At 41.3% G+C, this 27,665-nt stretch overlaps 1 pseudogene and 1 gene segment (V, D, J or C); both read right to left on the reverse strand.

Moving 5' to 3' along the window:
* The window catches only part of LOC115281518, a 20,885-nt gene extending 7,374 nt beyond the window's left edge, over positions 1 to 13,511 (reverse strand). Inside the window, 3 exon segments of the C gene segment in view lie at positions 3,193 to 3,243; positions 12,770 to 13,084; positions 13,193 to 13,511. Of these exon segments, the coding sequence occupies positions 3,193 to 3,243; positions 12,770 to 13,084; positions 13,193 to 13,235 (409 nt within the window).
* Positions 13,512 to 21,412: 7,901 nt separating this feature from the next.
* On the reverse strand, positions 21,413 to 27,395 carry LOC115275057 (annotated as a pseudogene).
* Between the last annotated feature and the right edge of the window lie 270 nt (positions 27,396 to 27,665).

Raw genomic sequence — 27,665 nt, forward strand, 5'->3', positions numbered from 1 at the left:
ATGTCTGGATCTTTCCACTGAAAAGTGGGAGATCACTTTATGTTCTGGCAGCAAAATTGAGGTGATTCTTATTCCTCATCATCATCATTTTTAGAAAGAGGTGACAATGAATCATAGAAATTGAAAGTATACTAAAAATTAAACCATCTGCTCTAAAGTGACCTATAGACTAGATGATGATAATTAACATATTTTTCTGTACTCCTGATAATATAAAGAACTCCAGTGGGTGGTAATTTGAATTCTGGAGAAATGACATATTTTTTTAATGTTTTTGTTGATAGACAAGAGAGACAGAGCATGAGTGGGGAAGGGGCAGAGAAAGAGACACACACACAGAATCTGAAGCAGGCTCCAGGCTTTGAGTTGTCAGCACAGAGCCTGATGTGGGGCTCGATCTCATGGACTGTGAGATCATAACCTGAGCTCAAGTCAGATGCTTAACCAACTGAGCCACCCAGGCTCCCCAAAATGACATTTTTTTAATCACTGACCATGTCCCAACTTTTATGGTTCCTATTAACATATTTAATTTTAGTCCTTGTAACATCCACCTGAGATGGTTGTTACACGGACAGAATCAATGGATGGAAATATAGCAAATAGTAACAGTAATACGTGTCACTAAAAGTTTAAATTTTTTTCTTTATTTTCCTCTATTTTTTTCATAAAAAGCATGTATGTTATTTATATTTATAAGAAACCAATAACAACTGAATCAAAATTTAAACACTAAAGAATTGTTATACAGAAATGATAGATCCAGATTCATAGTCTAAATTTTTCTCTGCACCACAGTCCTCTGAAAACATTTTTCAGGACCCCATAAATTACATATGTGTCACCATTATTTAATTTGACTGCTAGTATTTACATTGTTTATGTATTCAGTTGGAAAAAAGAGGACCAAAAACTTACTTTTTGGTTTATGAATTGATTTGTGCCTATGATCACAGCCACTGTAGAAAAAAAAACCATATCATTTCTTTCATTTTTTAATTTCCACATATTGAGGAGTAGGTTTCTTGTTTGATTGTAAAGTAAGTTCTTTCCAGAATCCAGTCCCCACTGATAGTATGCCAGATGAGTTGTTACAAAGTCTGGAACATTCCTGATGATCTCTAAACTTGCTTAGTAGTCAGAGAAGGACAAATATCATATGTTTTCACTCATATATGGATCTTGAGAAAGTGAACAGAAGACCATGGGGGAAGGGAGGGGAAAAAATAGTTATAAACAGAGAGGGAGGGAGGCAAGTCACAAGAGACTCTTAAATACAGAGAACAAACAAAGGGTCGATTGGGGGGGAGGGGGGATGGAGTAGATGGGGAAATGGGTGATGGGCATTGAGGAGGGCTCTTGTTGGGATGAGTACTGGGTGTTGTATGGAAGCCAATTTGACAATAAATTATATTTAAAAAAACTTATTTATTCATGACAGACTATCTCTTTGAACTTGAAATTACCCTAACAGTTTCCAGGGCACTTATTTAAAGTCCTGAGATGCTCATCAAGGGATCCTATTTGGTTTGGTCTTTGTGCCGCTGTCCCGGCAGGAGTGGAAAAGCAACTGTGAGTCTTGCACTGAGTCTGCCTGCTGTTCACCTGCTCCAGCTCCTCTGCTGGATTCAGTGTTTCCAATGCCTTTGATACCGATATGGAAAGAAGACTAAATGCACTGGTGTGGAAAGGACCTGTCATCTTATAGCAATGCCCTAAGAATCACATTTTGAAATTTTAACAAATGTATATTCAACATGACTTATTTGATCATTTGTGGATCAGAGAGGCAATTTTAATGCCATGATTAGAAGCAGAAGCACTGTTTTCTGCATGAGAAGTAATATAAATTATGAGCTATTACTAATTAAGCATTCAACTAAAAAGTATATTTAAAAAGGCAGGCTGCAGATGCGTAAATATCAGGTTATAAAAACATGGCTTAATGTTTCTAATAACACATCACGGTCCAGACCATGCAATTTGGAATGGACAAGTCTCTATTGGATCCCACTCTTCGCCATAGTAACTAGCCATGTGAGTTAAGGCAAATAACTGAACTTCTTCAGGCCTCACTTCCCCATCTGCAAATTTGGAATAAGAGGATTTTCTGTATATGGTTGTTGAAGAATGAATGAGATAATGCACTGAAACTAGTCAGCATGGTATCTGGCCCTTAGTGAATCTTAACTAATATTATTATTCCCTTTAATGGGATGGTTTTAGGCCATTTTATCAAATTCTTCCACAAAACAAAATGTATGGATTTTATAAGCAATAAATCAAAGCAAGAAAGAGAGAAACCAAGAAAGCAAGAGAGCTAATGAATCTAAGATGTTCTATGTCTCATAGCCACACGCTGAAATACATGGGGCCCAATGAAGCCACATCTAGAATAGTTATGTTATAGACTAGAAGCTTTTTGAGTTTGGGGACATTGTTTTCTTTACCCTTTTTCTCTAGCATCCAGCACAGAAACTGTGTTCAATAAGTGTTTGCTGAGACAATAAATGAACAAATGAAAATGTAAAGGCATGCAGACAGACTCTTTTCATGGACTGTGGAGCTAAAATGATTTGCTGAGTTCACAATTCCATTAAACTAGACCATCTCTAAGAAATATCACAAGACTCACAATGGCACAAATTTTTACTAGTCTTATCCAGCCCTCTAAGAAGCCAGAGTAATAAGAATAAATGGAGTTATTGATGTTGTATGGCCAATTACTGGAAGAGTAAGATTTTTTGTGCTGCATTAAAGGTGAGATCAAAAGAAATCACAGATTTTGCAGTTTATTAGAGAAAGAAGCGCTACTCGTTAGGAACAGAGCACTATTTGTACTAGAGGTACTTATCAAAGTGTTTCTTTCTTAAAGAGAACATCTATAAGAAGAGTATCTTGAACCAATAACTCTCACACCAATGGTTTAAAGAAAGAATCCTAAAAATAATTTTAATTTCAAGCTTGACTCTATTTGTGTATGTGTATTTTCAAAAAAATAGAATTTCATTTTACTTGCAAGCAGGCAAGGAAATAAGCCATTTGCAAAGTAAGTTATTCCCATGCAGCATTTCCAGTAGCTGAAAAATCACTCTTTATATGCTGATTTGATCATATAGATCATTTGTTTTTCTCTTAAAAGCATCTATTGGTTTTTCATTCACACAATCAAAGTAGAACGAAGTTACTTACCTGGGGGAGTTACTATGAGCTTAGTTCCTTCTGCAAATATCTTGATCCAGCCTGAGTTATCACACTGGTTAGAGCTTCTACAAAAATGTCAGCCTTGACCTGAGCCTCATGGCATGACCAGCAGGTAGAAACCTTGTCCCTGCAATTTGATCTTCTGGGTTCCCTTGGAAGTCCTTGAATGTAGGCTTCATGGCATCTGACATTTTAGAAGTTTTTCTCAGATTAGTTGACAAAAATGTCTGTTTTCCAAAGGAGCCAGTAATTACTGAAAGCACTGATAGAAAATGGAAACAATCAGAGTACAAGAAAAACAGATAAAAAGAAATATTAGGAGCAACTGATCAACCAATTACTTATCTAAATTACCAGGAGGGGCACCTTGGTGGTCAGTCCATTGAGTGTCCAACTTCAGCCTACGTCATGATCTTGCCATTTCAGCGTTCAAACCCTACATCGGGCTCTGTGCTGACAGCTCAGAGCCTAGAGCCTGCTTCAGATTCTGTGTCAACCTCTCTCTCTCTGCCCTCCCCTCACTCATGCTCTGTCTCTCTCTCTCTCAAAAATAAAAATAAACATAAAAAACTTAAACCAGGAAAAGTGTTCAGAGAACTAAGACATTTTGATTTCCAGGTGTTCAAGTAGTGAAACCGCTCAGAGATGGCATCAAAGGAAAAGCCCTTCTGTTCTCACAAATACCAGGCCTGCTCCGTTAGCAACTTGGGATTGTATTTCTAAAGGAGGAAACTCTTTAGTAACCAAAACTACAAAAATACCAACAGAAATATACGTGAGAAGTGTGTTCTCCATTTTTAAATCGGCTATTTTTACCATTTGACAGCATGATTCTCTACCACATAATGTAACAAGAGAAATAATTTGTTTAATGACATTTTTTTTCCTGGAATGAAAGAAGAAATTTGTAGAAGTCTCTCTTCCATGAACTACTAGATTGCTATTTAAACCATGACTTGAAAACAAAATCAAGTTCTCTGATCTGTTGGAAAAAAAGAAGTGATTCTGTGATCTTCAGAAATGTACCAGTAGCCCTATCTCCGTGGTTAACTAGCTTTGGACGAACTTTTGCCATCACTGGGCCCCCACAACCCATTGGTTGTCTGGGATTGGGCTCTGGGTGTCCAAAGGGCCCTTTCTGTTCTAACAGCTTATGAGCCTGTGACTAAGGGCAGGAAAGGTTGGGCTGTGATTGCTCAAGTAGAAAAGAATTGAGAGTTAGTAATAGAGAAGGTTTCTTACAGGTCCCTCCGACTCTGTGACGTTGTGAGAGCCCAGCAGACACAATAGTAGGTGGCTTCATTGGACTTGAGGACACTTTTGATGATCAGGTAAAAGACTCTGTTGTCTCTTATCTGTGTCCAAGCCAGAACTGAGATAGTCTTACAGGTAATATTGGTTAATAGGATTGGTTATAGGATTCATTTCAGGCACCCTGCTTCTTTTAGTTGATACCAGTGGGCCTACTTGAGGGAATCCCCACACAGCATGTCATGTATATCAACTGTTCTGTCTGGCATTTGGGGAGAGGAGAGTTGATCCTGAAGGATTCTGATTTTGGTGTCTCCATTTGAAAAGCAAAGGAGTAAAAATCAGAGGTACTTGAATAAATTGAAAGTGGACATAAAAACAGTAAAAAGATAAGAAAGGGATCTATTCAACATAGGAGCCCAAGCCAAAGACACACATAAATCCATTTGGTTGGCATTGGCAGTGATTGGTCAGAATGGACTCTAAGAGGGGGGTGTGAATCAGGACCGGGGAGGCAGGGCCAGGCCTCATTTTTCAGAGGCAAGGATGTGAAAGGAAAGTTTGCTTTAGAACCAATGAAAGACCTTCTCAGTAAGACCTGTCTCAATGATACTTTGCTATGTTCCTGGTATAAAGAAAGATCAGATTCCAGAACCTCACCAACACACCCATGTAATAATAATTCAGTGTTATCTTTTTGGGGGGCAATACCTCCACATTTTTCCTTGTAGTTTTGCTTCAAACACACCTACCCTTGAGTACCTTTTCATCCTTGAGTTATAGATTTTTCACCAAACTTTGTGAGAGTGTGAGAGCTATATGACTACCATGAGAATTGGAAGAAAACTCTTATTACTGTATAATAACAAATGAGATAATAACCTCAAAACATTATGCAGAAGTATGCACATTTACAGGTACATCTTATAGGTCATTAGTTGGTAAAATGTTCTGTAGTCTGCTGTGAAAGAAGAAATATTTTGGAGGAAGAATTCACAAGCTTTAGCTTTTTAAAATAAAGCAAACTTGACTGTTGTTTGGAGGACAATGTAAGACTTTTAATGAGTCCCTGAGCTCCTGTGTTAGCTGAGATGGCTCAGGGGAGTAGTTCAGTTGTACTGGGAAGGGACCCTGTGATGTGGTGACCCTGTGCTCAAACTGTCTTGTGTGGAACCTTCTTCAGTCCCCAGCAACCCTACAAGAAAGATTTAGTAATGTTTCCAAACCGTGTTGTCAGTTAAGTGGCTGAGCAGGAATTCAAACCCAGGTCTATGTCACTCCAAAGACCTTATGGGGATGCCTGGGTGGCTCAGTCCGTTAAGCATCTGACTTCGGCTCAGGTCATGATCTTGTGGTTCATGAGTTTGAGTCATGCACTGGGCTCTGTGCTGACAGCTTTGGATTCTGTGTCTCCCTGTCTCTCTGTCCTTCCCCTGCTTATGCTCTGTCTCTGTCTCTGTCTCTCTCTCTCAAATAAAAAACAAAAAACAACAAAGGCCTTATGGTTTTCATCATTCTTCTATTCATTCATTCATTCATTCATTCATTCATTATTCATTTAAAGTCAGCATACCATTTTGCACATTGGATACAGCTTCCTTCCCAGGAAGCTTCTCATAGATGGAGAAGTAGAAAATTCAGGACACTTACAAAAGCCACCCAGTCACCAAGAGAGATAAGAATAGACGATAAAGTGACCTAACTGAAAGAAACATCACTGATTGGGTCCTTGGGCTCCTAACTCAGGCCTTGCTGAGGACACAGATGCCAGAGACAAGTCTTGTGTAGATAGAAGCCAGGTCCCTCTGGGAGGCAGAAAGACATGTGTGCAAATGTGTTTGCAGCGGTGTGGGGGGAGGGGAGGGTTTTTGTTCAGTGGCGGTGAGCATTTCCATACTGTGTATCCCAGCAGGCACAGTAATACAGCCCAGCATCTGCCTCATCAACTTTGTGTATCCTGAGGCTCGCTGGCAAATCCCTCTGTGGTCTCCTGGCTTCATACTTCTCCTCTGTAACACCTTGTTCGTGGACCACATTTTCGTTTGAGGAAATATACAGAATGCGTTTTAGAGGCTGGCCTGGCCTCTGTTGATACCAGTGTATATTTACATTTTTCTTGAAGGCACCCGTTTTTATTTGGCATTCTAAAAATGCTGTCTTTCCTTTTTTCTTGGTAATGGATGGTACCAGTTGTGTTATTAAAATGTCTTCATTTGTATCTGTAAGAAAAACAAAAGCAGAAATTAGCAAAATTTACACATTCATAAAAATAATACACATTTCTTCTCCATTCATGTAAAGCTTGGAGTCTGAGGTTCAATGTTTCCCTCCCCAAAAATTCAAGGTCATGGTGAAATTTATAGTTTACTTTGAAGGACCATGGAGGCAGTCTTCTGCCCACATGGGCTGACCAGATTGTCCATGTTTAACATCTCCTTTCTTCACTGAGTGAAATACCCCGTGGGCAGAGCCACTCACAGCTGCAAAGGGAAGCTACCAGGACAAGCTGGGGCAGGAGCCACATTCTGCCAGCACTTCTCAGGAGAGGTGGTTGAATACAGGGTTGATCACAGCACACATCTGGGGGGTGAGCAGTAAGAGGAAGTGGTGCTCTGAACACACAGCTAATCACCACGGACTACAGAGAAAGGAACCCACAGAGTTTACCCCAAATCATCCTGCAAAATAGGGCTACTAACCTGCTTTATCAGCAGATTTCTCTCATTACTGTGTATTTGTTACCATTTAATGATATTCATGTAAAGAAGCCATTTTCTTGTTAAAGGACTATCATCCTTCACCAGGTCAAATCAGAGGGTGGGACATGGAGAGTGGTTCCTAAAGTTCTCTTCTTCATGAGTTATGAATTATCTGCTGCCTTTCTCTGTCTCCATCTCTGTCATTCTGTCTCTCTGTGTCTTTGTCTTTCTGTCATTCTCTCTTTCTCTCTCATATCCTTCCATTGCCATTTGGGTAATATCCAGTGGTCCATAGTCTTTCCTTATTTCTCTTAAATCCACTGATTAGTGTTTCGGGGTATTCATGATTTCTGCTTCTATTTTTGTTTATCTTTCATTTCCTTTGATTCTTTCCATCTCTCTACTGAATTTTCCTGCCTGATCTTGAATGTTGTCCAACTTTCCTATTAGATTAGACCATTTAACGTATTATTCACAGTTATTTAAGTTTCCTGAGGGTTCCAACATCTCTGACATGTCTCAGTCTGGTGATTGCTCTGTGTCCTCAGACTGTGTTTCTTCTTGACTTGCTGTATGTCTCTGAGTGTTTGGTTGGAGCCTGAACATGTTATATGGTAGAGTAGATACTGAGGTAAATATATTTTGTGGTTGAAAACAAGCACACCTTGGGGTGCCTGGGTGGCTCAGTCAGTTACGCGTCCGACTTTGGCTCAGGTCATGAGCTCATGGTTCCTGAGTGTTTTGTGCTGACAGCTCAAAGTCTGGAACCTGCTTTGAATTCTGTCTCCCTCTCTGTCTCTCTCTCTCTCTCTGTCTCTGCCCCTCCCCTCCCCTCCTCATGCTCTGTCTCTCTCTCTTTCTCAAAAATAAACAAAAATTTAAAAAAATAAAGTGGACAAAATGAATATTACATTGCAAAAGTGTTGTGATGATTTTATATATTTCTATATGTATATTTAAATAAAAATATATGTATATATAATATCAACAACATGTTTCCTGGCATTCAGTGATTTCCTTTTTGGATTTGAGCAACATAAACTTTCAGGTAATCTCTAGACAGTTTAAAAGAGCCCATGACTTGGTCCAGATGTTGAACAGAATATAAATTTTCAGAGGCTGAGGAAAAAGTCCTGGGGTGGGGGGCTCAGCCCTGAGCACAAGCCGAGGAGCTGGCCATGGTGCTCACATAGGGAAGGATGTGGGTAGATAGACCTGAGAAGAGGTTCCGTGAGGGTGGTCTGGGCACCTCCTGTCCTATGCTCCCAGCAGACACTGTAGTAAATCCCCACATTTCCTTTTCCTGTGAATTTATTTTCAAGGTCAAAATGTTTTTACTATCTTATAGGTACAGTGCCTTATGTATTTTCTCCTCTCAAAAGTTGTAAGACCTTTGAGATATTATTATAGTCTGTGGGACAGATGTAGAAAGTGCACCAAACAAATGTTAACTCATGTATCCAGAGTCACAGAGTTGGTACCTATTGGAGCCTGGGTGAGTACTGGGAGCTCAGTGGGAAATTTCTGTGGAAAGGGGGAAAATATAATGATAACAACATAGGTCTTCCATTGTGATAGCACTGTAAGGCAAACACCATTTTCATTGTGGTACATTTATTTATAGTTTTCCCCCACAGCATAAACATATACAGACATACATAAAACTAAATGATTATATGCAAAAAACTAATTATATACATACATAAGTTTAGATTATATGTACACATACATATATATGATTAAAGTGGTCATTTACATATAGACTTTATACAGTTTAGCTTTATTATGAACTTAAGATTGTCTTTACAACTGAAATTTATAAATAATTAGGTATACAATTTTACGCATCTTAGAGTGTGCATTTTTCATAATAAATTCATAGGAAATCATTGTAAACCTTTTAAAAATCAGAAAAAATTCAAAAAATAAAAATTATCCACCACAGGCTTTACCACTCGTGAAGCTTTTATTTTTTTAATTTTTATTTATTGATTTATTTATATATTTTATTAATAGTTTATTACCAAGTTGGTTTCCATATAACACCCAGTGCTCTTCCCCACAAGCGCCCTCCTCCATGACCATCACCCCCCCACCCCCTCCCTCTTCAGTCCTCAGTTTGTTCTTAGCATTCAAAGGTCTCTCATGATTTGCCTCACTCCCTCTCCCCAGCTCTTTCCCCTCCTTTCCACTTATAAAGCTTTTAAATTTACCTTGGTTTTATTAATATATCCATTCATGTATCGTGTATTTTCCTCAATATTTTCAGGTTAATATTTTCTTTTTTAAAAATATTTTTTAGTATTTATTTTTGAAAGAGAGAAACAGCACAAGCAGGGTAGGGACAGAGAGAGGGAGACACAGAATTCGAAGCAGGCTCCAGGCTCCTAGCTGTCAGCACAGAGCCCGACGCAGGACTTGAACCCACAAACCATGAAGTCATGACCTGAGCCAAAGTTGGACACTTAACTGACTGAGCCACCAAGACACCCCTCAAGTCAGCATTTTCAAGCTTATTCCTTAAAGTCGCCATTTATGGCAGACACCTAGTGTTTCATATTTTGAGTGCAACATTAATTAGCTTCAAGGTTTTCCTATCATGGAACCCCCGGGAGAGTAATGAGGAGCTGCTACAGCTTCAACCCCATGTGGTTGTGTGTTACTCATGGGTGACTTTCTACTTTTAGATCCTGACTTCTCTGACTGTGAAGTGTGCAGGGATCCTGTGCGAACCTTGTGAAATGAGATTGTCACTCAGCAGGCGTGACTGAGGTTTGATTTTCTGCATTTGTAACAAACTCCTAGGTGCAGTGGATGGGGCTGGCCTCTGAGCCGAACTTTGGGTACCAGAAATTTACAGTACTCCTCTAAATACTTCATTTTCAAATATGCAATAACAGCCCATATAATCACTACAGTGCCCGATACATTGAGCATGAGGTATGCTCCAAGCGTTATGAGAACTGTGTATGTATTATTAACGTTACTTCTCCCAGGACCTCCTTCAGGTAATGTTTCCATTTTAAAATAAGGAAAATGAATCAGAAATATGTTATCCAATTTACCCAGACTAAGTTCATATATGGGGAGGGTGGATATGTAATGAGGAGACATTGAAGAAACCCTAATAGGGAAACAGATAATAACAATAAATGTCACTCTCAGTGTACCGTTCTACAGTTGTGATTGATAAACGTTTTCTGTAGAGGGCCAAATGGTAACACCGTAGGGTTCGTGGGTCTCTGTTGCAACTACTCAATCTGCAATGTATTGGGAAAGCTGCTATACACAATTTGTGAACATATGGACAAGGTTGTGCTTCAGTAAGACTTTATTAGAAAACTGTGGGCTGCTGACTTCCTGTTCCATGGCAACAATCATGACTAATTATAGTGTTTTGTTTTGTGTTTTTTCTGGGAGATATAGTCATATTATTACATGGAAAATTAAAAATATATAATGATTTTAAGTGTGTCATACGTAGTTACATATTATGTTGTTATAGAAACAATCTCATTATTAAATGTATAAATCAATAAAATATTGATTATTATGTATACATAATAGAAGATTTTTATTAAATTGTATAATATCTATAAGTGTACCAGGAAGAATTTAAAACACCTATCTTTCCAGAGACATCTACTCTTTAAACTTTGAAGAATTGCTTTGCACTAGTTCTTTTCATGTATTTGAGAGCTTATTACATAAACTAGTTCTGTGTTTGACCTTTTCCTTGCAAAGATGTGGTGAATATGTTCAAGTTTCTTTCAATTGATCAAAATAATGTTTTTAAAGTCTCCATAATATTTTGTCACTTCGAAGACTCATAGATAATGGCCCCTTTCCCTCCCATTATGACTGCAGGGTGGTTGTGCATTGAAAAGTCAAGGTGGCCCCATCTCCTGACATCTGTCTCTGTGAGGTCACTTCAAGTGAATTCTGCACTGTTTAGTATTAAGTGATAAAGCATTTAGCACAGATACTATAAGAGGCTTAATCCTTCTTTTCATTCACTTTTTTCTGGAAACATTTCATATTTTCCGACTCTGTATCCACTCAGGGATCTTCTTACCATTGTTTCTGTAGATGTGTTAGGGGACAGGTGAGGCCGTTTGAGATCCAGGCCCTCAGTGTCCTCTGGCTGGGGACCCACCACTGTTGGAAATCATGATGGACAGATAGTGGGACACAAGTTCCCCGAGTTTGCCCCTGGGCAGGGGCTGGCACGGCTGTAAGAGGAATTCATTCTGTTTTCACAGCATCTCTGCATGTGATAGAAACACCAAGTTCTTAGAATAAAAAACAAGAATGAAGGTGTTGTCATTATCTCAGGAAGAAGGGATGACGTACATGGCAATCATGTGGTCAGATATTCACATTAACCGAAGGTACTAAAATTTTTGCAAAGTAAAGATTTTTTTCTTATTGTTGAGAATGAATTCTAAAGATGTGGGAGAAGAGTTGGAGTATTTTGTTTTGTTTTGTCTTGAAAGAGAGAGCTCAAGAGAGGGAGGGGCAGAGAGAGAGGAAGAGAGAGAATCTTGAGCAGGATCCATGTCCAGTGGGGAGCTTAACTCAAGGGCTCCAATTCATGACCTTTGATTATGACCTGAACTGAAATCAAAAGTCTGATGCTCAACTGACTGAGCCACCCAGGTCCCCAGAGAGTGGGGGTTTTATAGTTTCACAGATAACGTGGTGTGTTTCCTTATTTTTGAAAACTCACAGCCATCCAGTTACAAATCACAGAATTCAATTCTCAATAACTATTTTTTGTTTTATTGATATGTGAGGGACATGCCTTTCTCTTCTTTACAGATGTAGGGAGGGTGTATTATCTTTCTTTTTAACCATCTGATTCTAATGCAGGATCTTTCCGGTTCTTTGTAGAACCCTTGAGATCTAAGTCTTGGAGGCACATCTGCCATCTTGAAGGCACGTGAAGTGCTCAAGGACCTGTTCCAATGGAGCAGCACTGGTTTTGTCCCAGTGTTGATCCCTGGATGTGGAGGGAGGCGCTGGCTCTCTCTCTAGGATACAGGATTTACATCTGGGTCTCCCCTACACCCCAAATAGCTGGTTGCTTACTTCAGGGTTTAACAGTCACTAGATTCCTTCAAGATGGCCTCACATACTAGTGAAAGACATAGAGTTATTATGTCTGACAGATCATTTTACCTGTGAAGAACTGTAATGCCCATGAATAAAATCAGAAAGTAATAATAACAGGAAATATTCATGTAAAATATATATCTCTTTCCTGTCTTCATTCTAGCCACTTAGATACTAGAAATCTCTGTTGCTACAGTGAATTAACAGACAAATGGATTTTTCCCTGGTCCATCCAGTCTGTGTTTTCAGAGCTCCCAGATAGCTGAATTTAGTGGGCATTAGTGTCAAGTTGCTTTAACATGAACCATCATTGTTGATATCACGTGGGCACACTCTATGAGCAGAACCAACAATGTCTTCCTGCAAAGTTCTTGCAGAGGGAGAGATTGAGGCTGTGCCCCCAGCGGTGCGGCCTCTGTGGTTGCCCATGCAGAGAAGGATGTGGGTGGATCCAGACCTGAACACGGTTCTTGTGCAGCTTTTCCTGGCGTTTCTGATGCTGTGGACCCAGTCCCAGGAGGCACAGTAGTACATGGCCTCATCTTTGTCGTCTAAGAGATTTATTTTCAAGGTTGCAGTAGAAGTTTGAGCATTTAAACTTGCCTCAAGTTTGTTGTTCTCCACTCCTAAAGAATTAGGAAGATTTTGTGAGACGTATGTTAAATGCTCTATCTGCTGATCTGGTTTCTGCCTATACCAGTGTATGCCCTTATTCATGGCGTCAGTGGACATCTTGCATGATATGTGTACACTCTTAAGTCTTGCTCTGGAAATTGAGATTTCAGGTTGTTCCAATTTTACTTGCCCAAGGCCAACTGCAAGCAAAGAAGAGAAATTCCAATGAACAAATGATATGGAAATAGGCAACAACTAAGAATTTCTCAGGTCTCTCCTGCAGACTGAAGTGACTGGGGGACACTCACCAGCCCAGAGGGACCAGAAGATGATGGCCTCCAGCAGTGGCATCCCGTCGGCCAGGCTGCCTCCCCAGTAACAAGGTAAGAAATGAGGTCCCTGTAAGTAGGACAGGGCAGGCAAGTGGCAGGAGGGCGGGGCTGGTCCAGGTTTCTCAGAAGAAGTGGTGACTTAGAGAGTTCCCTGGGCTTCTTCATGATCAACCACAGGTATGAGCAGTTCTGGGGCTTCCTGAGTCCTATGAGTGCTGGGCAGATGGAGTAAGAGCACTCCCGATCAGGAAAGAGATTCCTGGTACAAACGTGTCTGTCTAGGGTGAAGCAGATGGTTCTCACACCCACCCAGCCATTCCCCCGGGGTTCCCATCTCTCAGAGACATTGCCCAGAACCATGAGGCCATGCCTATTGGGTTCAACCCCTATGTGTATCTGTCTCTGATTTGCTGTTGGTTCGGGATTCGGAGAGAAAACCTGACCTTTACTCTTCTGTGACACAGCAAAACAACAATCAGACACTGAGATATCTCATCCACATTACTAATATGCCACATGCACAAGCACCAGAGTATTGTTATGTTTGAAAAGCATATTGAGATGCCACCAGGCAGATGGGGACTCAGAGAAACCAAATTTCATTCACAATCTGAGTGTCTCCAAGAAGGGACTGGTTGCATTGCTGGGCATACGTGGGTCAGAGCAGTCTTTGGAAACCAGCTTCTAGTCACCCGGGGCCTGGCTACTGTCTCATGAGCATAATGTCACATGCAGGATCATTTTCAAAGCAATGTTATGTTGCATATAAAATGATAAGTTTTAAAATTAGTGTTCACCTAATGTCTATTGTGGACTTGGCCTTTGTCTAGGTAGTTCTGAAGTTTTTCTTGCATTATTTTATGTAATGTTCTCCACTGTTCCAAGAGATGGCTCTTGGGATTAATCTCCATGTCATAAATGAGGACAATTAGTAGGTAGGATGCTGTGGAAGACAGTCCTGAAAGGAAAATTTTCCAGGTGTGTGTCTGCTTTGGTCCTTTACACATGGCTTCTTTTTTATTTTTAACATTCATTAATTTATTTTTGAGAGAGAGAGAAAGGCAGAGAGACTGCCCAGGTTAGGAGCAGAGAGAGAAGGAGAGAGAGAGAATCCCAAACAGGCTCCTCACTGTCAGCACAGAGCCCAAACAGGGCTCAAACTCATGAACCATGAGCTCATGAACCGAGCCAAATCAAGAGTGGCCTGCTTAACCAAACAAGCCACCCAGGCGCCCCAGCCATGGCTTCATGAGTGACACTCATACTGTTCTGACCAGGCTCTGCTGGCTGTGGCCACAGGTCTGGGACAACCCATAACTGTCCACAAATGCCAGAGTATATTCTTGTGAAGTTACCAAACACTTAGGGAATTCAAAGTGACCAAACAGTGTCCTGAGACAGCATGGACTATGTATTTGGAAACATTTCTGTTCCTCTCTGAGCATCAATTGTTTCTTCCATGAATGAGGCTCATTTGCAGGATCTTTATGATGATCACATGAGCCGCTGGATGCACACATCTGGCTCATTCTCTGGCAGCCACTGGAGCTAATGGATAGGAATTCCATGTTGTTCATTGCCAGACTGAGCTTTGCACCCTTCCTGAAACTCTCTGGGGAATAACACACTGCACCTTGCTTCTCTCTAAGATAATCAGGCCATTTCAATGTACCAAGTCTCTAAGTAGAAATCCAGCCCAATAGGAAGTTATGTGAAACCAGACATCTGGAATACAGTTGGTAACATCTGTGGGGGTAAAATAGATAGACACCACGCTCCCTTTTCTCTTTCCTCTGAGACCGAGGCATTGACCTGAGCAAGGTCACAGGAAGTAGTGCAGACTAAGGCTGAGGTCTGGGCATGGGGCCAGAGTTGTTGGGAGGGATGTGGTCACAGTCATGATAAGGGGTGTATGTAATTATTAACTTGGGGTAATGGTAATATACATTTCTGGGGGCCTTTATATTAGGTCATCATGTCCTCTCCTTCTTCTGCACATTTTATATCAAGAAACAACCAAAGTGGAATGGACAGAATTTCATGTACTTCATGGTTGTAGTTCTTTGCCTGTAATTGATCTTGAACAAGGGCTGCTTGATCCACAACAGCCTGGTTTGGTGGTGTTGGTACCCGTGTGTATGAAAAGTGAAATCTGGATACCCTGTAATGAAAATATCATTTCTATTATTGAAACAAATATTTCCATGGCTTCCATTATATATATCTACCTGCAATTATAAACAAAAGAATAGCATTTCAAGAAACGCCAAGATTATCAAGAAATAAAACATTAAAATTAAAAATTTTAAAATATCACTCAACCAATCTGAGAAGTAGGGAAACAACTTGACATTTGCAGAGGGAAGAGCAGATGATGTTGTAGCCGTGGCATCCTGTCTGCTTAGGCTTCTGCTCACAAAGAAGGATGAGGAGAAACCAGGGACGCCCGAACAGGAAGAGGAGAGGGAGCCTCCCAGAGTGTTAGCACAGGGGTGGCTCAGGGTCCAATGCTCAGATCAGCCATTTCTGATTTCCTCTAATTGGTCAGCAATGCATGGGAGCTTTATGCATATGTACATGATACCAAAATAAGCAACCTATTTACGAAGGTGAAAGCTACCCCTAGGATGATTATTAGGAAGATTATTATTTTATGGTACCTGGGACACTCAGTTGGTTAAGTGTCCATTCTTGGCTCAGGTCATGATCTCACTGTGAGTTCAAGCCCTGCATCAGGCCCTATGCTGACAGCTCAGAGCCTAGAGCCTGCTTTGTATTCTGTGTCTCCCTCTCTTTCTGCCCCTCCCCTGCTCAAGCTACCTCACGTTCCCTCTCTCTCTCAAAAATAAATAAACACTAAATTTTTTAAAGCAAAGAATATTGTTATTTCATCAAGAGTATTTAGTTGATTTCAGTAGGAAAGCTGGCCCCCGTTACCAAGTCTGTGATGACCTGAAATCACCTTTTCACTTTTTAGGTGAGAGTCATACTAGCCCCTCTGCCCATTTAACCCTCAGGACTCAAGTCAAACACTTCCATGACCCTTTATACAGATCTCAGCTCTGAATCTCTGGTGGATCCAGGGCCTGGGGAGTCCTTTTGCTCGGTGTGAAGGTGGGAGGGTTGTCTCCTCATCTCCTTATTGGAAGGAGACAGAGGTTGCCATGACACTCCCAACTCTACCCTTTAGAGAAAGGCTCCTTAGAATCAATGTCTCCAAAAATTTAGGCTCCCTTTATAGTCTGGGTGTAGTTCAGGAGCCAAAGGTTGGAATTATCAATTTTGTCCACCTCCTAGTAAGTCTTTGGGAAAGGTAGTTAGGCCAGGGTTTTTCAACCTCAGTGTTGCTGATATTTTAGGCTCAATATTTGTTTGACATGGGGGTCAGATGTCCCGTGCACAGTAAGATATTTCTCAGTGTTCCTGGGTTCTACTCACAAGATGCTTCTATCACCCCCAACCTGTTTTGACAACTAGAAGTCTCTTCAGACATTGCCAGTATCCTCTGAAGGGAAGATCACCCCCAGTTGAGAATTAAGGTCTAGACCACTCTTGTAGCATACAGGCACACTTTTCTTTCTTTCTTTTTTTATTTAATAGTTTATTGTCAAATTGGTTTCCATATCACACCCAGTGCTTCTCCCCACAAGACAGGCACACTTTTCTATTGTCTTTAGCATGGGCCTCGGCCAGCTAAGACTGGGACAAAATGAAACTCCTGTTAAGCATCCAGCCCACAAAAGTTCCATTCACTCAATGAAAAACATCATCAATATGTTTTCCTTGGGGATTTTGTCCCTCATCTGGGTGAGTGTAACAGGAAAGGACTCTATCACTTTGTTAGCATATAGGTCTTGCCTTGCTTGAATGGTTGTTACCTGTTATTTTCATATATCCTGTGTTAAATTTCACTTTTGCTACATCAGCCACATGTTTTAGTCATTGTTAAATTTTCCTACTGCATCTAGCATGGTGCCTTCCCATTAGTGAAAGCTCCTTAAATATTCATCATCATTAAATGATCGTTCAGATTATAGATCTTATTGGAACAAATGAAAGTTGCTAAAATAAAAGCATAAATCTTTAATATGGTATTTACAATTTCCAAAATGCTTATATCCTTTGGCTCATTTTATCTAAATGATGATATTTTGAGGTAGAAAATGATTCCCAGAGGGATGAGGATGTAATGTGAGGCTTTTCAGGTAGTACATGGTGGAGCTGAAAATTACTGCTTATTTCTCTAACACCAAGTGCACACAGTGTACTGTGGAAGAGCACCCAAAGACATTCCCATTGCTTTAAGTCCCATTCTTCATGTTATCAGCATGATTTGTGGGCTGTCTAACACTCAGTATCCTCAACCATGTAAATGCAATAAGAGTTCAGGGTCTGACGTCTAACTTGGCCCTCACCCCATGCCCGGTCCTCCCTGGCAGCCATAGAGGAAGTGAGCATATCTTGGACATTTTAGCCAAGGCTGCTGATTTGTTTTCAAATCTCTGAGCTCCAAGAGGCTCCTGGGAAGAACACTCATCATAGTGGACGCCTGTTGTGTCTTTATCTAATCCTCTTTAATCAGGGCCACAAATAATAATGATAAGTGATACAGTTTTGTTGAGAAACATGGGTCTAAGTTCTTTGCAGGAATTAACTCAGTATACCTTCTAGCAACCTTCTACCATAGGTACATTTATTAAGCCTCTTTAAATACCTTGGGGGAGTGGATCTCAGAAGGTTGTGTCTGGTAGCTGTAAGTCTGTGTGGGTATCCATATATACTAAAGAACGGGGTTATCAAAGGGGCACCCTCCATCACAAATGTCTGAATTCCACAGATTAAATTTATTAAATGTTCTGTATAGAGGTCTCCAAACATTCTTGAATTTCTATGATGGTGGCTCATTCCTTCATGAACCTCTTCTCTCTAAATTTGGGCACAGTGGCCTACTTTCCATCATAAAATTTAATGTTCATGCTCTCATCACCAGTGTTATTCCATTTCTGAGCAGCAATCAGGCTGCTACCCATGGGGTTGGGAGTGTGTCCACAAGCATTTCAACTACAGCAAAGTGGTCAAAGCAACTTCAGTCACCATGATTGACCTGGAGATCCTTTACTCTCTTGTCCATCTGCCTACAAGGAATATGTCCACACTCGCCAGTGGGCTGAGAGTTGGGGAGTGGAGCACCAAGGGCAGTAATCAAGGAGCATATCTCTGTGCTCCATCTTGATGCTTTTTTGCTCAGTGAACAGTTTTTATTATGCCTATCTTTCCTTGTAGAAAAATTCTTGGGACCCAGAGGTCAGAAAACAAACGATTGCCTAATAAAATTCTCTGCAGAAATTTTCTGCTGATTGATTCTAAGTACATACCACAGGAATCAATTTAAATAACTCTGTATGGCTCTCAGGAATGGAACATACTTCAGAATTTTTTTAAAAAGAACCTAATTGTAAAAAGGATGATTAAATTCTCTATTTCTGTCCTGCATGCCTGCTTCAAATGTTGTTTGTTTGCTTTGTTTTGCTCATCAGTCTGGATCAAGAGCTCAGATTTTGTTATCAGACAGGTCTGGACTCAGATTCAGATTCCAATTTGCTCCTTATCAGGGCACTTAATTTATCAAAGTATCAAATTTCTAGAGTATATATAAAATTGAAATTATAATAATAAGTCATCTCACAATATTGTTATTAAGCTTATGTAACAAAAAGTCTATGAAGTACTTAACACAGTGCTTAGTACATAAGGAATACTCCACACTAGTTATTATTAGTACATTCTTATCAGAATATTACATTATATTTATTCATTTTCATATGGAGCCAAGCTCCTTGAGAGAATGAATGCACATTCAACTCTGTACACATAAACTAATTCAATTCTTCATTTTGGTTTCTCTGAGCAGAGAAAAGAAGTAGAGTCAAAGAAATCTGATGACCCACACACTGCAAATGCTAATTCTACCACTTCCAGAATATAACTGTAGATTTTTGCTAATTCCGCTGTAACTTCCACTCAGAAGTTAAAAAAATAAAGGCAACAGAACTACAGTAGATAGGAATTATCAGCTTGTGACTGAAACAGTTAAATGTTGACTCATGGATGGTAGGAAAGTAGATCTATAGGAAGGATAGAAGAGATGGATCAATTATAACAATTGAGAAAGGCTATATTTTAGTCAATATTATGAAAGTGGAAGGCATTTCTCTAGTCTCATTCATTTAATAAGAGCTGGGATTGTTTCACGACTATACACATGTTTATTTTATTAAAGAACATCAAGAACACAGAATTGGATTCATCATGATATTTGTTCATAAAACACTATAATCATTTGTCTACACATGGACTTCTTTTAGGTTATTCATTTTATTCTTCTTACATGATGATGACTTACTTACTAAGTCAACAAATACCACAGAATCCATTATGTAACCAAAGAACAAAAGCATTATAAATAATCCACATGCTCCTTTCTTAGTTCATCAACCAGAAGAGCAGAGAATGTAATGATAATCTCTCAAAACCTGACCAGTTTCCTGTTTTGTTACTGCAGAAACAGGGCACATCCTTTTCTGTTAGAGATGGGTCCTTGGTGGCTTTGTGGAAACTGAAATGAAACAGACTAGATAACATGGTTCCCCTGTCCCCCAAATTGTTTAATTTAGTGGAAAACATGCCCCACTTATTTGACCATATGCTTGATTTCTTCCTTTTGCTCCTCCAGATGGACGGTCTATCTGTCTTTACCTTGCTCTGGGCATTATGAGGCAGACCCTTATAAGGGACTGCCTGGATGGTCGTCCTTATCTTCTGGTTGCTGTTTGGAAGCAAGCAATAGAAGCATTAGGAGGAGGCTGGGAAGTAGGAGCAGAGTGAGCTCAGGACTCCCTCCCTGACAGATGGCCTTGGGTTGGCTGCATCCTCCCCTCGGGCCAACCTATAGAGCCATCTACCCCAGGACGGAGGTTTATGCTCAGGAACTAAGAGGTGCAGGTGGGAGTGGCCATTCCCTTTTATTCCAATTAACCCACTGGAGGAATTTGTTTCTTTTCTTCCAGGGCCCTGGATCCACAGGCTTGGAAACTTCGTGCCCAAGAAGGAATGCTTTCGTGTGGTAACATGGTGATGGTTCTTTAAACTTCAGTTTTAATTAGCCAAGATTGGATAGAAATCAAAGATGCCCATTAGTGGAATCCATAAGGCTTAGTCTCGGGGGTACAGAGCATGGTGGAGAAATGTGGAACACTGATTCTGGGGGTTACTGAAGCTTTTGGAGAATCCACCTTTATGCCCCTCAGCATCTACACTTGTCCTTTGGGAGATAAATGGGTTCCCCCAAAGGAGGGGACACACAGAGTCCTAACTGAAAGTCTATCTTCTCAGTCTCCAGGTAAAGAGCACATGCGGTTGATTTCCCGCAACCTTCCATGAAAGCTAGAAGACTATGTTTTCAGACAATAAAAGTACCAATCAGCCTTGATGGAAACTATGGTCGTGTGCCACACTGTGCATTTCTGCTGGAGACCATCTCATTCCTGCATCTGCATCTGGAAAAAGAGACTTAAAGAAAGCAAGGAGGTTACCGTACAGTGTTACTAGGAAGACTGAGTATTTGTGTCACTCTCCGTAGTGCTTGGTATCTGTCCTCCACGGTGGAAAAGGCATTCTCCACCCAAGAAGCTACTCTGAGCTCTCTAAGCATGAACCATGTCTCTGACTTTAGAGAGAGTCCACGGGAATCAGGAGAGAAAACAAGGTTTTGTTTCTTGCAAGAAGCAGAGGTTGTTTGAGAAGAGGGGAGAAACGTGATCAAGACAGAGCCTGTTCCAGGCCTTTCTAACCATCACCTTTCACATGTTGTGTCTAAGTGTTTAGTGATATGCAAAGATTTTAATATTAAAAACTACTTGAGGGTTCCCAGGTGGTTGAGTCTGTGAAGCAGCCAACTCTTGATTTCAGCTCAGGTCATGGTCCCACACAGCTGTGGGATGCAGCCCAGCTACTGGCTCTACCCTGGGGGGTGGAGCCTTCTTGGAGTCTCCCTCTCTCTGTCCCTCCCCTACTCATGCATGCACTCTCTCTCTTCCAAAGTAAATAAATAAACTTTGGGAAACAGGCAAAACAAACAACAACAAAAACTATATGAATCTCTCTCCCTCTCTCTCTCTCTCTCTCTCTCTCTCTCTCTCTCTTTGGCCAGTAGTTTAATTGATGTCGGCACTCAGGCCTTGACCTGGGATTCCCACAGTGGACACAATGGGCTCCTGCTGCTGCTGCTGCTTGAGCCTCATGTTTTCCTTGTGCTTGTTCAGTGGGCAGAGTGTGGCACGTGTTTTCCGGGCCGTAGATCCAAGGGCTTGTACTTCCTAGCTTTGGCGAATTTCCTGAGGTTCTTGCGCTGAGTCTGGTTGATGAGGGTGAGAACAGCGCGATGAATCTGCCAACAACTCCAACAGTGGAGAGCTTGAAAGCCTCGCAGCCCTTCACTCTGGTGACACTCCGCTGGGACAGCGCCACCTTCAGGTCATCCAGCTGTTTAAGCACCTCCTTCTTCCCTGGAAGATGTGGAGCCTTAATCTTGGCCAAGTTGCACAATCGGCCGCTGTCAAAAGTAAAAGGTGGAGGGCCACCTGAATTTTTAAAAAAAAATTTAAAAATAAAATTCATAAGCGATACAAGGTTTCTGTGAGACAGTTTAGAGAATATGGGAAGTGACATAGAAAAACTATCCTGATCCCAATGTGTAAAGGTGACCTCTCCAACGTTGGTCATTTCCGTCTGTCCCTGAACCCATTCTCAGGACTGACCATAAATAGCACTCAACACAAGACAGTCAACCTGGATTTCCAAGTGTGTCTGGCAATCTTTACAATTTTGATTTTTCTGGATGATTCTGAGATAACAGACATCACTTTTTCCACAGTACTAGTGTGCAGGGGCAGCTGGCAATGGGAAATGTAACTATGAAAACTGAAATATTTAAAATGTTCTTAGACTTAATCAGCCTTGATATGATAGTACAATGTTGGTCATACTAGTCAAAGCTTTGTGTCTCACCCACCTCAGGAATGAAACAAATGAGCTGAGCCCAAATTCTTGGGACATTTTGAGCATCCATCTGTGCAAAACCCCCTACTAGGGGGTAATGTGGGCCCCTCAGTAATATTCAAAATATCAATCCCACTTCAATAGACATTAATGGAGCCTCCACTCTACCCGGTCCTGTACATTCTAAAAAGATACTTTCAGTGTTTTTATAAATTGACCATTTAAACAACCATTTCATCGGCAAATATTTACTTTGGAAGGAGGTCTGCGTGGCCTCCGGCTTGTTTGCCTTTGGTGTGTGTGGCAAAAGTGTCCTTGGTGAAGTTCACCCGGGCCGAAGGGAGAAGGGCAGGAGGTAAATGACCTGAGATATGTGCTTACACCTCCCAAAGGATTGTCTGCTCCACGCATAAGGCCACTGTCCTTCCCAAGTATACATAATGAAGACACGAAGGAACCATGTGGAAATCTTAGATTTTAATTGATTTGGAATGACTTCTCATGAGTGCCTTCATATTTAGCTAATTTCTCTCTCACTAAACTGTAATAATCAGATCTCAGAGTCACTCCTCTGTGAGGTCTGGCAATGAGAGGGTGCCATAAGAGAAAGAGTTAGGTTGCATTAGAAAATGGGAAATACAAATGAAGGAATCTCCCCTAAAGAGAGCAAAGATAAATTTTTGCTCCAGTCATCCCCACCGTTTCCTGCGTATGTTGGAGGTGTTAGACTTGACACAGGACTTCAGTACAAGGTCAGGGTGTTAGTTGGGCTCTTTGAAAAGAAGGTGTGTCTAAATTACAAATCTCCCATCAAAAGCACAGAAGGGAAATAGAGGAGGAGTCAGTGAACCTGAGGAACCAATTTCCTCGAGATTTTTCAGATTTTCCTTTCGTTAATCATGTTTACCAATGCCAGTAAACTGTATATAGAGAAATAGAAATGGAAACTAGGTGGTAGAGATGGGCAGACAGAGGTAGGGAGACAGGAACAGAGACATACATGAGACATGTAGAGAGAAACAGAGAGAAAGATAGAGAGAGAGAGAGATCAGGAGGAGACAGAGGAGAGAGAAAGAGAAATAAAGAAGGAGGAGACCCAGCTGGCAAAGGAGATGTGGAGACAAAGACGCAGATGGAAGACAACACTAGGAAATGAGAAAGAGAAAGCTGGACACAGCGAGGGAGACAGAGGGATGTCAGGAGGAGATAGTGGTGGGGGACAGAGACAGAGAATGGCAGCAGGAGAGGCACCAGTGCAGGTGACGGAGCTGGGATCCCATGGGTGACACGTGTCTCAATCCAGTGTCCCATGAGGGGTGCAGGAGGGCGATTCCCCCTCCTTCTCTAGTTCTCTCTAATTTCTCCCGCACTCACTGCTTGTCCTGATTCCGTGAACTAGAGCTGTGGTTCATCAGCTCTGTGCTATCCTGACACATGGTTTATTTGGAGACACATACGTGGTGGTTCTTTACTATTGTTGTTTCTGTTTTTAGTCATTTCTCACCTGAGTCTGGTGCTTGTAGTAAGAAATGGTGTTGGATCCCACAACATAGATGCTATGCGTGGATTTCTCAGTGGATTTCTACAAAAGGAGTAATATTTAGAGGAATGGATTCAAGTTATAAATCACAGAGTTTTACTAATTATTAAAAGTGGTGTACTTGCCTTTTCCCTTACACTGACAACTTGGTTAATAACTTTATCAACATGAATTTAAAAACATAAATATAATAAATTATGATAGTCACTAACAACACTAGGCCCAGAGGATGCAATTTAAGACGTTTTCATTCTTTCTCTCTCTCTCTCCCTGCCCACAGTGCACCTTGCTCTCCCTGAATAAAATCTGGCACCTATAGTGCACTTTCCTATGCTGTAGGTTTATAGTTTCTTTAACATTCTGGTGGAGGAGACTTCTCTTGTTACTTGTTTGGTTTAAGAACTCTCTTTCTGCTCTAGTGTGATGGCAATTTTATACTTTCTTAATTTGACGTGACACATCTGTCCCAGCAGGAATTTTTCGAGGCTGCAGACACTCATGCTTGCCTGGGACAGTCTGCTCTCAGAGCTGTCCTGTGACAGCCTCGTGTCCCCTGCATGGAGTCCCTGAGCAGAGGAGGGTCAGCCAGAGTCCCTGCCCTTCCTCCCTTCCCAGCTTCTGCGATGAGACTTGTGTGTGTCTCCTCAATAATAGTCCTTCTAACAGGTGTGCGGTGACATGTTTTCGTCATTTAATTTGTGTTTCCAAGAATTCCAGATAAACAACATTTAATTTTGTAACTTATTTCCAGATATGGCACACCTTGCACTTTTTTTTCATTGACTCTGGCAACGCTGTGAGGCTTCCTTTTTATCTGAGGAGCAACAGAAAATCTCTATCAAATTAATTGGATGCACACACACATACACACTCACATGCACACACTCACACACATCCATTTACCTTTGAGGAAAGTCAACTATGGACCAACATAAGCGATCCTACTTTCTTCTAGTAAAGCTGGTTACAAGATAATCAGGTTTGCTATTTTTTAATGTTTATTTATTTTGGGAGAGAGGGAGACAGAGTGTGAGCAGAGGAGGGGCAGAGAGAGAGGGAAAAACAGAATCCAAAGCAGGCTCCAGGCTCTGAGATCTCAGCACACAGCCTGACATGGGGCTCAAACTCATGGACTTCAAGATCATGACCTGAGCCAAAGTTGGATGCTTAACTGACTGAGACCCCCAGGTGCCTCCAGATTCGCTATTTAAAGGAGTCCAATGTGAGGAATGTCCAAGGACCTAACTGGTACCACTGTTGACTGAGAACGCTAATGTTTGCTTCATAGAATTTTATTATTTTCAAGGGTTATAAGCTTAAGTGAGTATTTGAAAGGGTCCTGGTCCCCTGCCTCACATGTAGTGGGTGCTCTGATGTAGTTACAGAATTTGCAATGACACGTGCACTCAACGAGGGGTGCTCACAGTTGATACGTGGAATCGGGACTCTACTCTTACCCAGTTACTTATGCTCCTGTCAATATTGAACGAGTCATTTGAGTTTTGGGAGCTGTTTTCTCATCCCTAATGATGAGGAGCAATGAGGCTTCAAGAATGAATGATTCCTTTTGCCAGGAAGGAAGACATTCCTCCTCTTTGGGGTCCTTGGAATCAAAGTGATATGAGAGAGATTAACAGGAGAAAATCAAATGTAACACAATAAATGTAAGGAGTCCACACAGACACAGAGATTCAAAGACAATGAGGCAACAGGAAGCTGATAGGAGCAAAGGAGAGGGGCAGGGTCTGAGGACACAAAGGGGCCAGAAGCAGGAAGGTGAAAGGAGTTGTTGGGCAGAGCGAAGCTCACCCTCTTGTGCAGGTGAGCTCTTTAGTTAAAGGGGTGGGTCTCTGGTAATAGCTTTCTTCCTGGCACACGCTCCCCTTTCCAGTGTAAATTTGGAGACTTGAGGGGGAGGCAGAGAGCTTTGCCCACATCTGCTGGGTTTTGCTTACTTTTAACTCAAAATAATCTTCATGCCAAAGTAGCCCATTAGGGACAGCCTGCCCTGCATCCCTACCCTTTTCATCATTAAGTATCTAAGCTTCTGTGATCCCATAGCAAAGTGTGACTCTCCGGCATGCTGATTAGGACTTGGTTTTAAAAAAGGGCTACCCATCTATCAAGAGACAAATGATTTTTTAAATTCTAATCAACACCTACTATTATTAAGATACAAGTTTAAGATGAAAGAAAATATATTTTATCCACATTTCTGTTATCAAAAATATATCAATGTCTTTTCCTGTTCTGCATTTTCTGGGCTTGTCCTATTTGCCAAACATTGACATCATGTCTGCATCCCATTTATTCCGTGTGACTAAGTGAAGCAGTCAAACTGGACTAGATCTCAGACTCCGTGCTGGTTGGAAGGAGCTGTCCCTGGTGAGGAGAGCATGCCGGCCTCTCAGCCGTTAAATGACAAGGTCCAAGCACCTGACCCTCTGCACAGCGTCTGTTTGAGTCCAGACGTGCTGTGACCCACCGCCTCTCCCCTGGGACTGAGGACTGGGGCCATCAGAGCAGTTTCATTCATGCAGCCGCGGGATGACCTGGGGGGACAGGAAGTTCTGCTCCCTCAAGTGCAGCCTCATTTCTCTCTTCCTGGAGACAGTGGGGTCCTGATCAGAACCCTCCAAACACTCTATGAGGCTTCATACACTTTTGTCCTGTTCAAAGTATTTCCCCTTTAATGGAAATTATGCAAATATGACCTTGTAGCTCCACTTAGAGAGGAGCCGGGACACACCACAGCAGGAAGAGAGGTGGAGGAAAGGTAAACAAAGGTCACCCGCTGACATACATTTCCAGGCCCTGATGGGGCCCCTCCTGCCCAGGGGCCAAGTCAACAAACAGAAATGTAGGGCCCTTTTCTGTCCCTGTGATTGCTGCCCTTGACCAGAAACTGTATTTAAGCCAGCCAGTGCCCAGACACCAGAATTCTGTAATGATTTCCGTGTTCTGAATACGATCAGAGATCAGATGTGCAACCCCGGCCAGTCCCCCTGAGCCAGATGCTCTCTCCTTATTCCCTGAGTGACCTGCTAGCCTTGTAGGGGAATCCCTGACCCCCACCTAATCCTGCCTGTTCCCCCATTTGCTGTTTCTAAGGGTCTATAAAACTCTCTCTTGCCCCAAATCCCAGGGGAAGAATGTTTCCCTGCTTTTGAGCCACTGAACTCTCCAGTCCCTGGATTGTTCTTCTTTCAATAAATGACATCACCCTCTACAGATGAAATTGTTTTACTTTTGTCATTTGATACACCAGGAGAGTACTTGGCTGGAGATTTGGCACAGACTTCCTTAAACATTAAGGCTGATCTTGGCCAACAGTTGTGTCTTTATATCAGCAGTGTTTGAAGAAAAATGGTAACAGTAATTGAGAGAAACAAAGTTTTATTGATGACAATAAATATATATTTTATATATTATATATATATATATATTCATAAAACAATAGTAAATTCTCTTACTGGTAGAAATCCAGAAATTTTGAAAGAAAAGAGTTCACCCAATTTCTCTCCACCTACAATGCTCACCTTCTAGATTCATACTCTTTCCACCCGTCCTTTTGCTGCACATTCTCACTCTCTTTTCAACTCAGCATTTTAGTTCAGCTGCCCTAGACATCAACTAAGGGTCTGATCAATGAACTGAATATTCTAGTCAATACTTCACCAACTCAGCATAATCTGAAAGCCTGCATTTTGGGACACGTGAGTCTTGAATCTTGATTATAGTCATTTGTCTGCCTTCTAGTTTTTACCAAGAGAAATTGCTCAGGAGCTGGGTCTGGAAGCAGATATTGAAGGATCCAAACCTCACTGCCCAGCCAAGTCGCTACTGGCCTTC

This window comes from Suricata suricatta, chromosome 2 (assembly GCF_006229205.1).
Source record: "Suricata suricatta isolate VVHF042 chromosome 2, meerkat_22Aug2017_6uvM2_HiC, whole genome shotgun sequence".
Classification (NCBI taxonomy): domain Eukaryota; kingdom Metazoa; phylum Chordata; class Mammalia; order Carnivora; family Herpestidae; genus Suricata; species Suricata suricatta.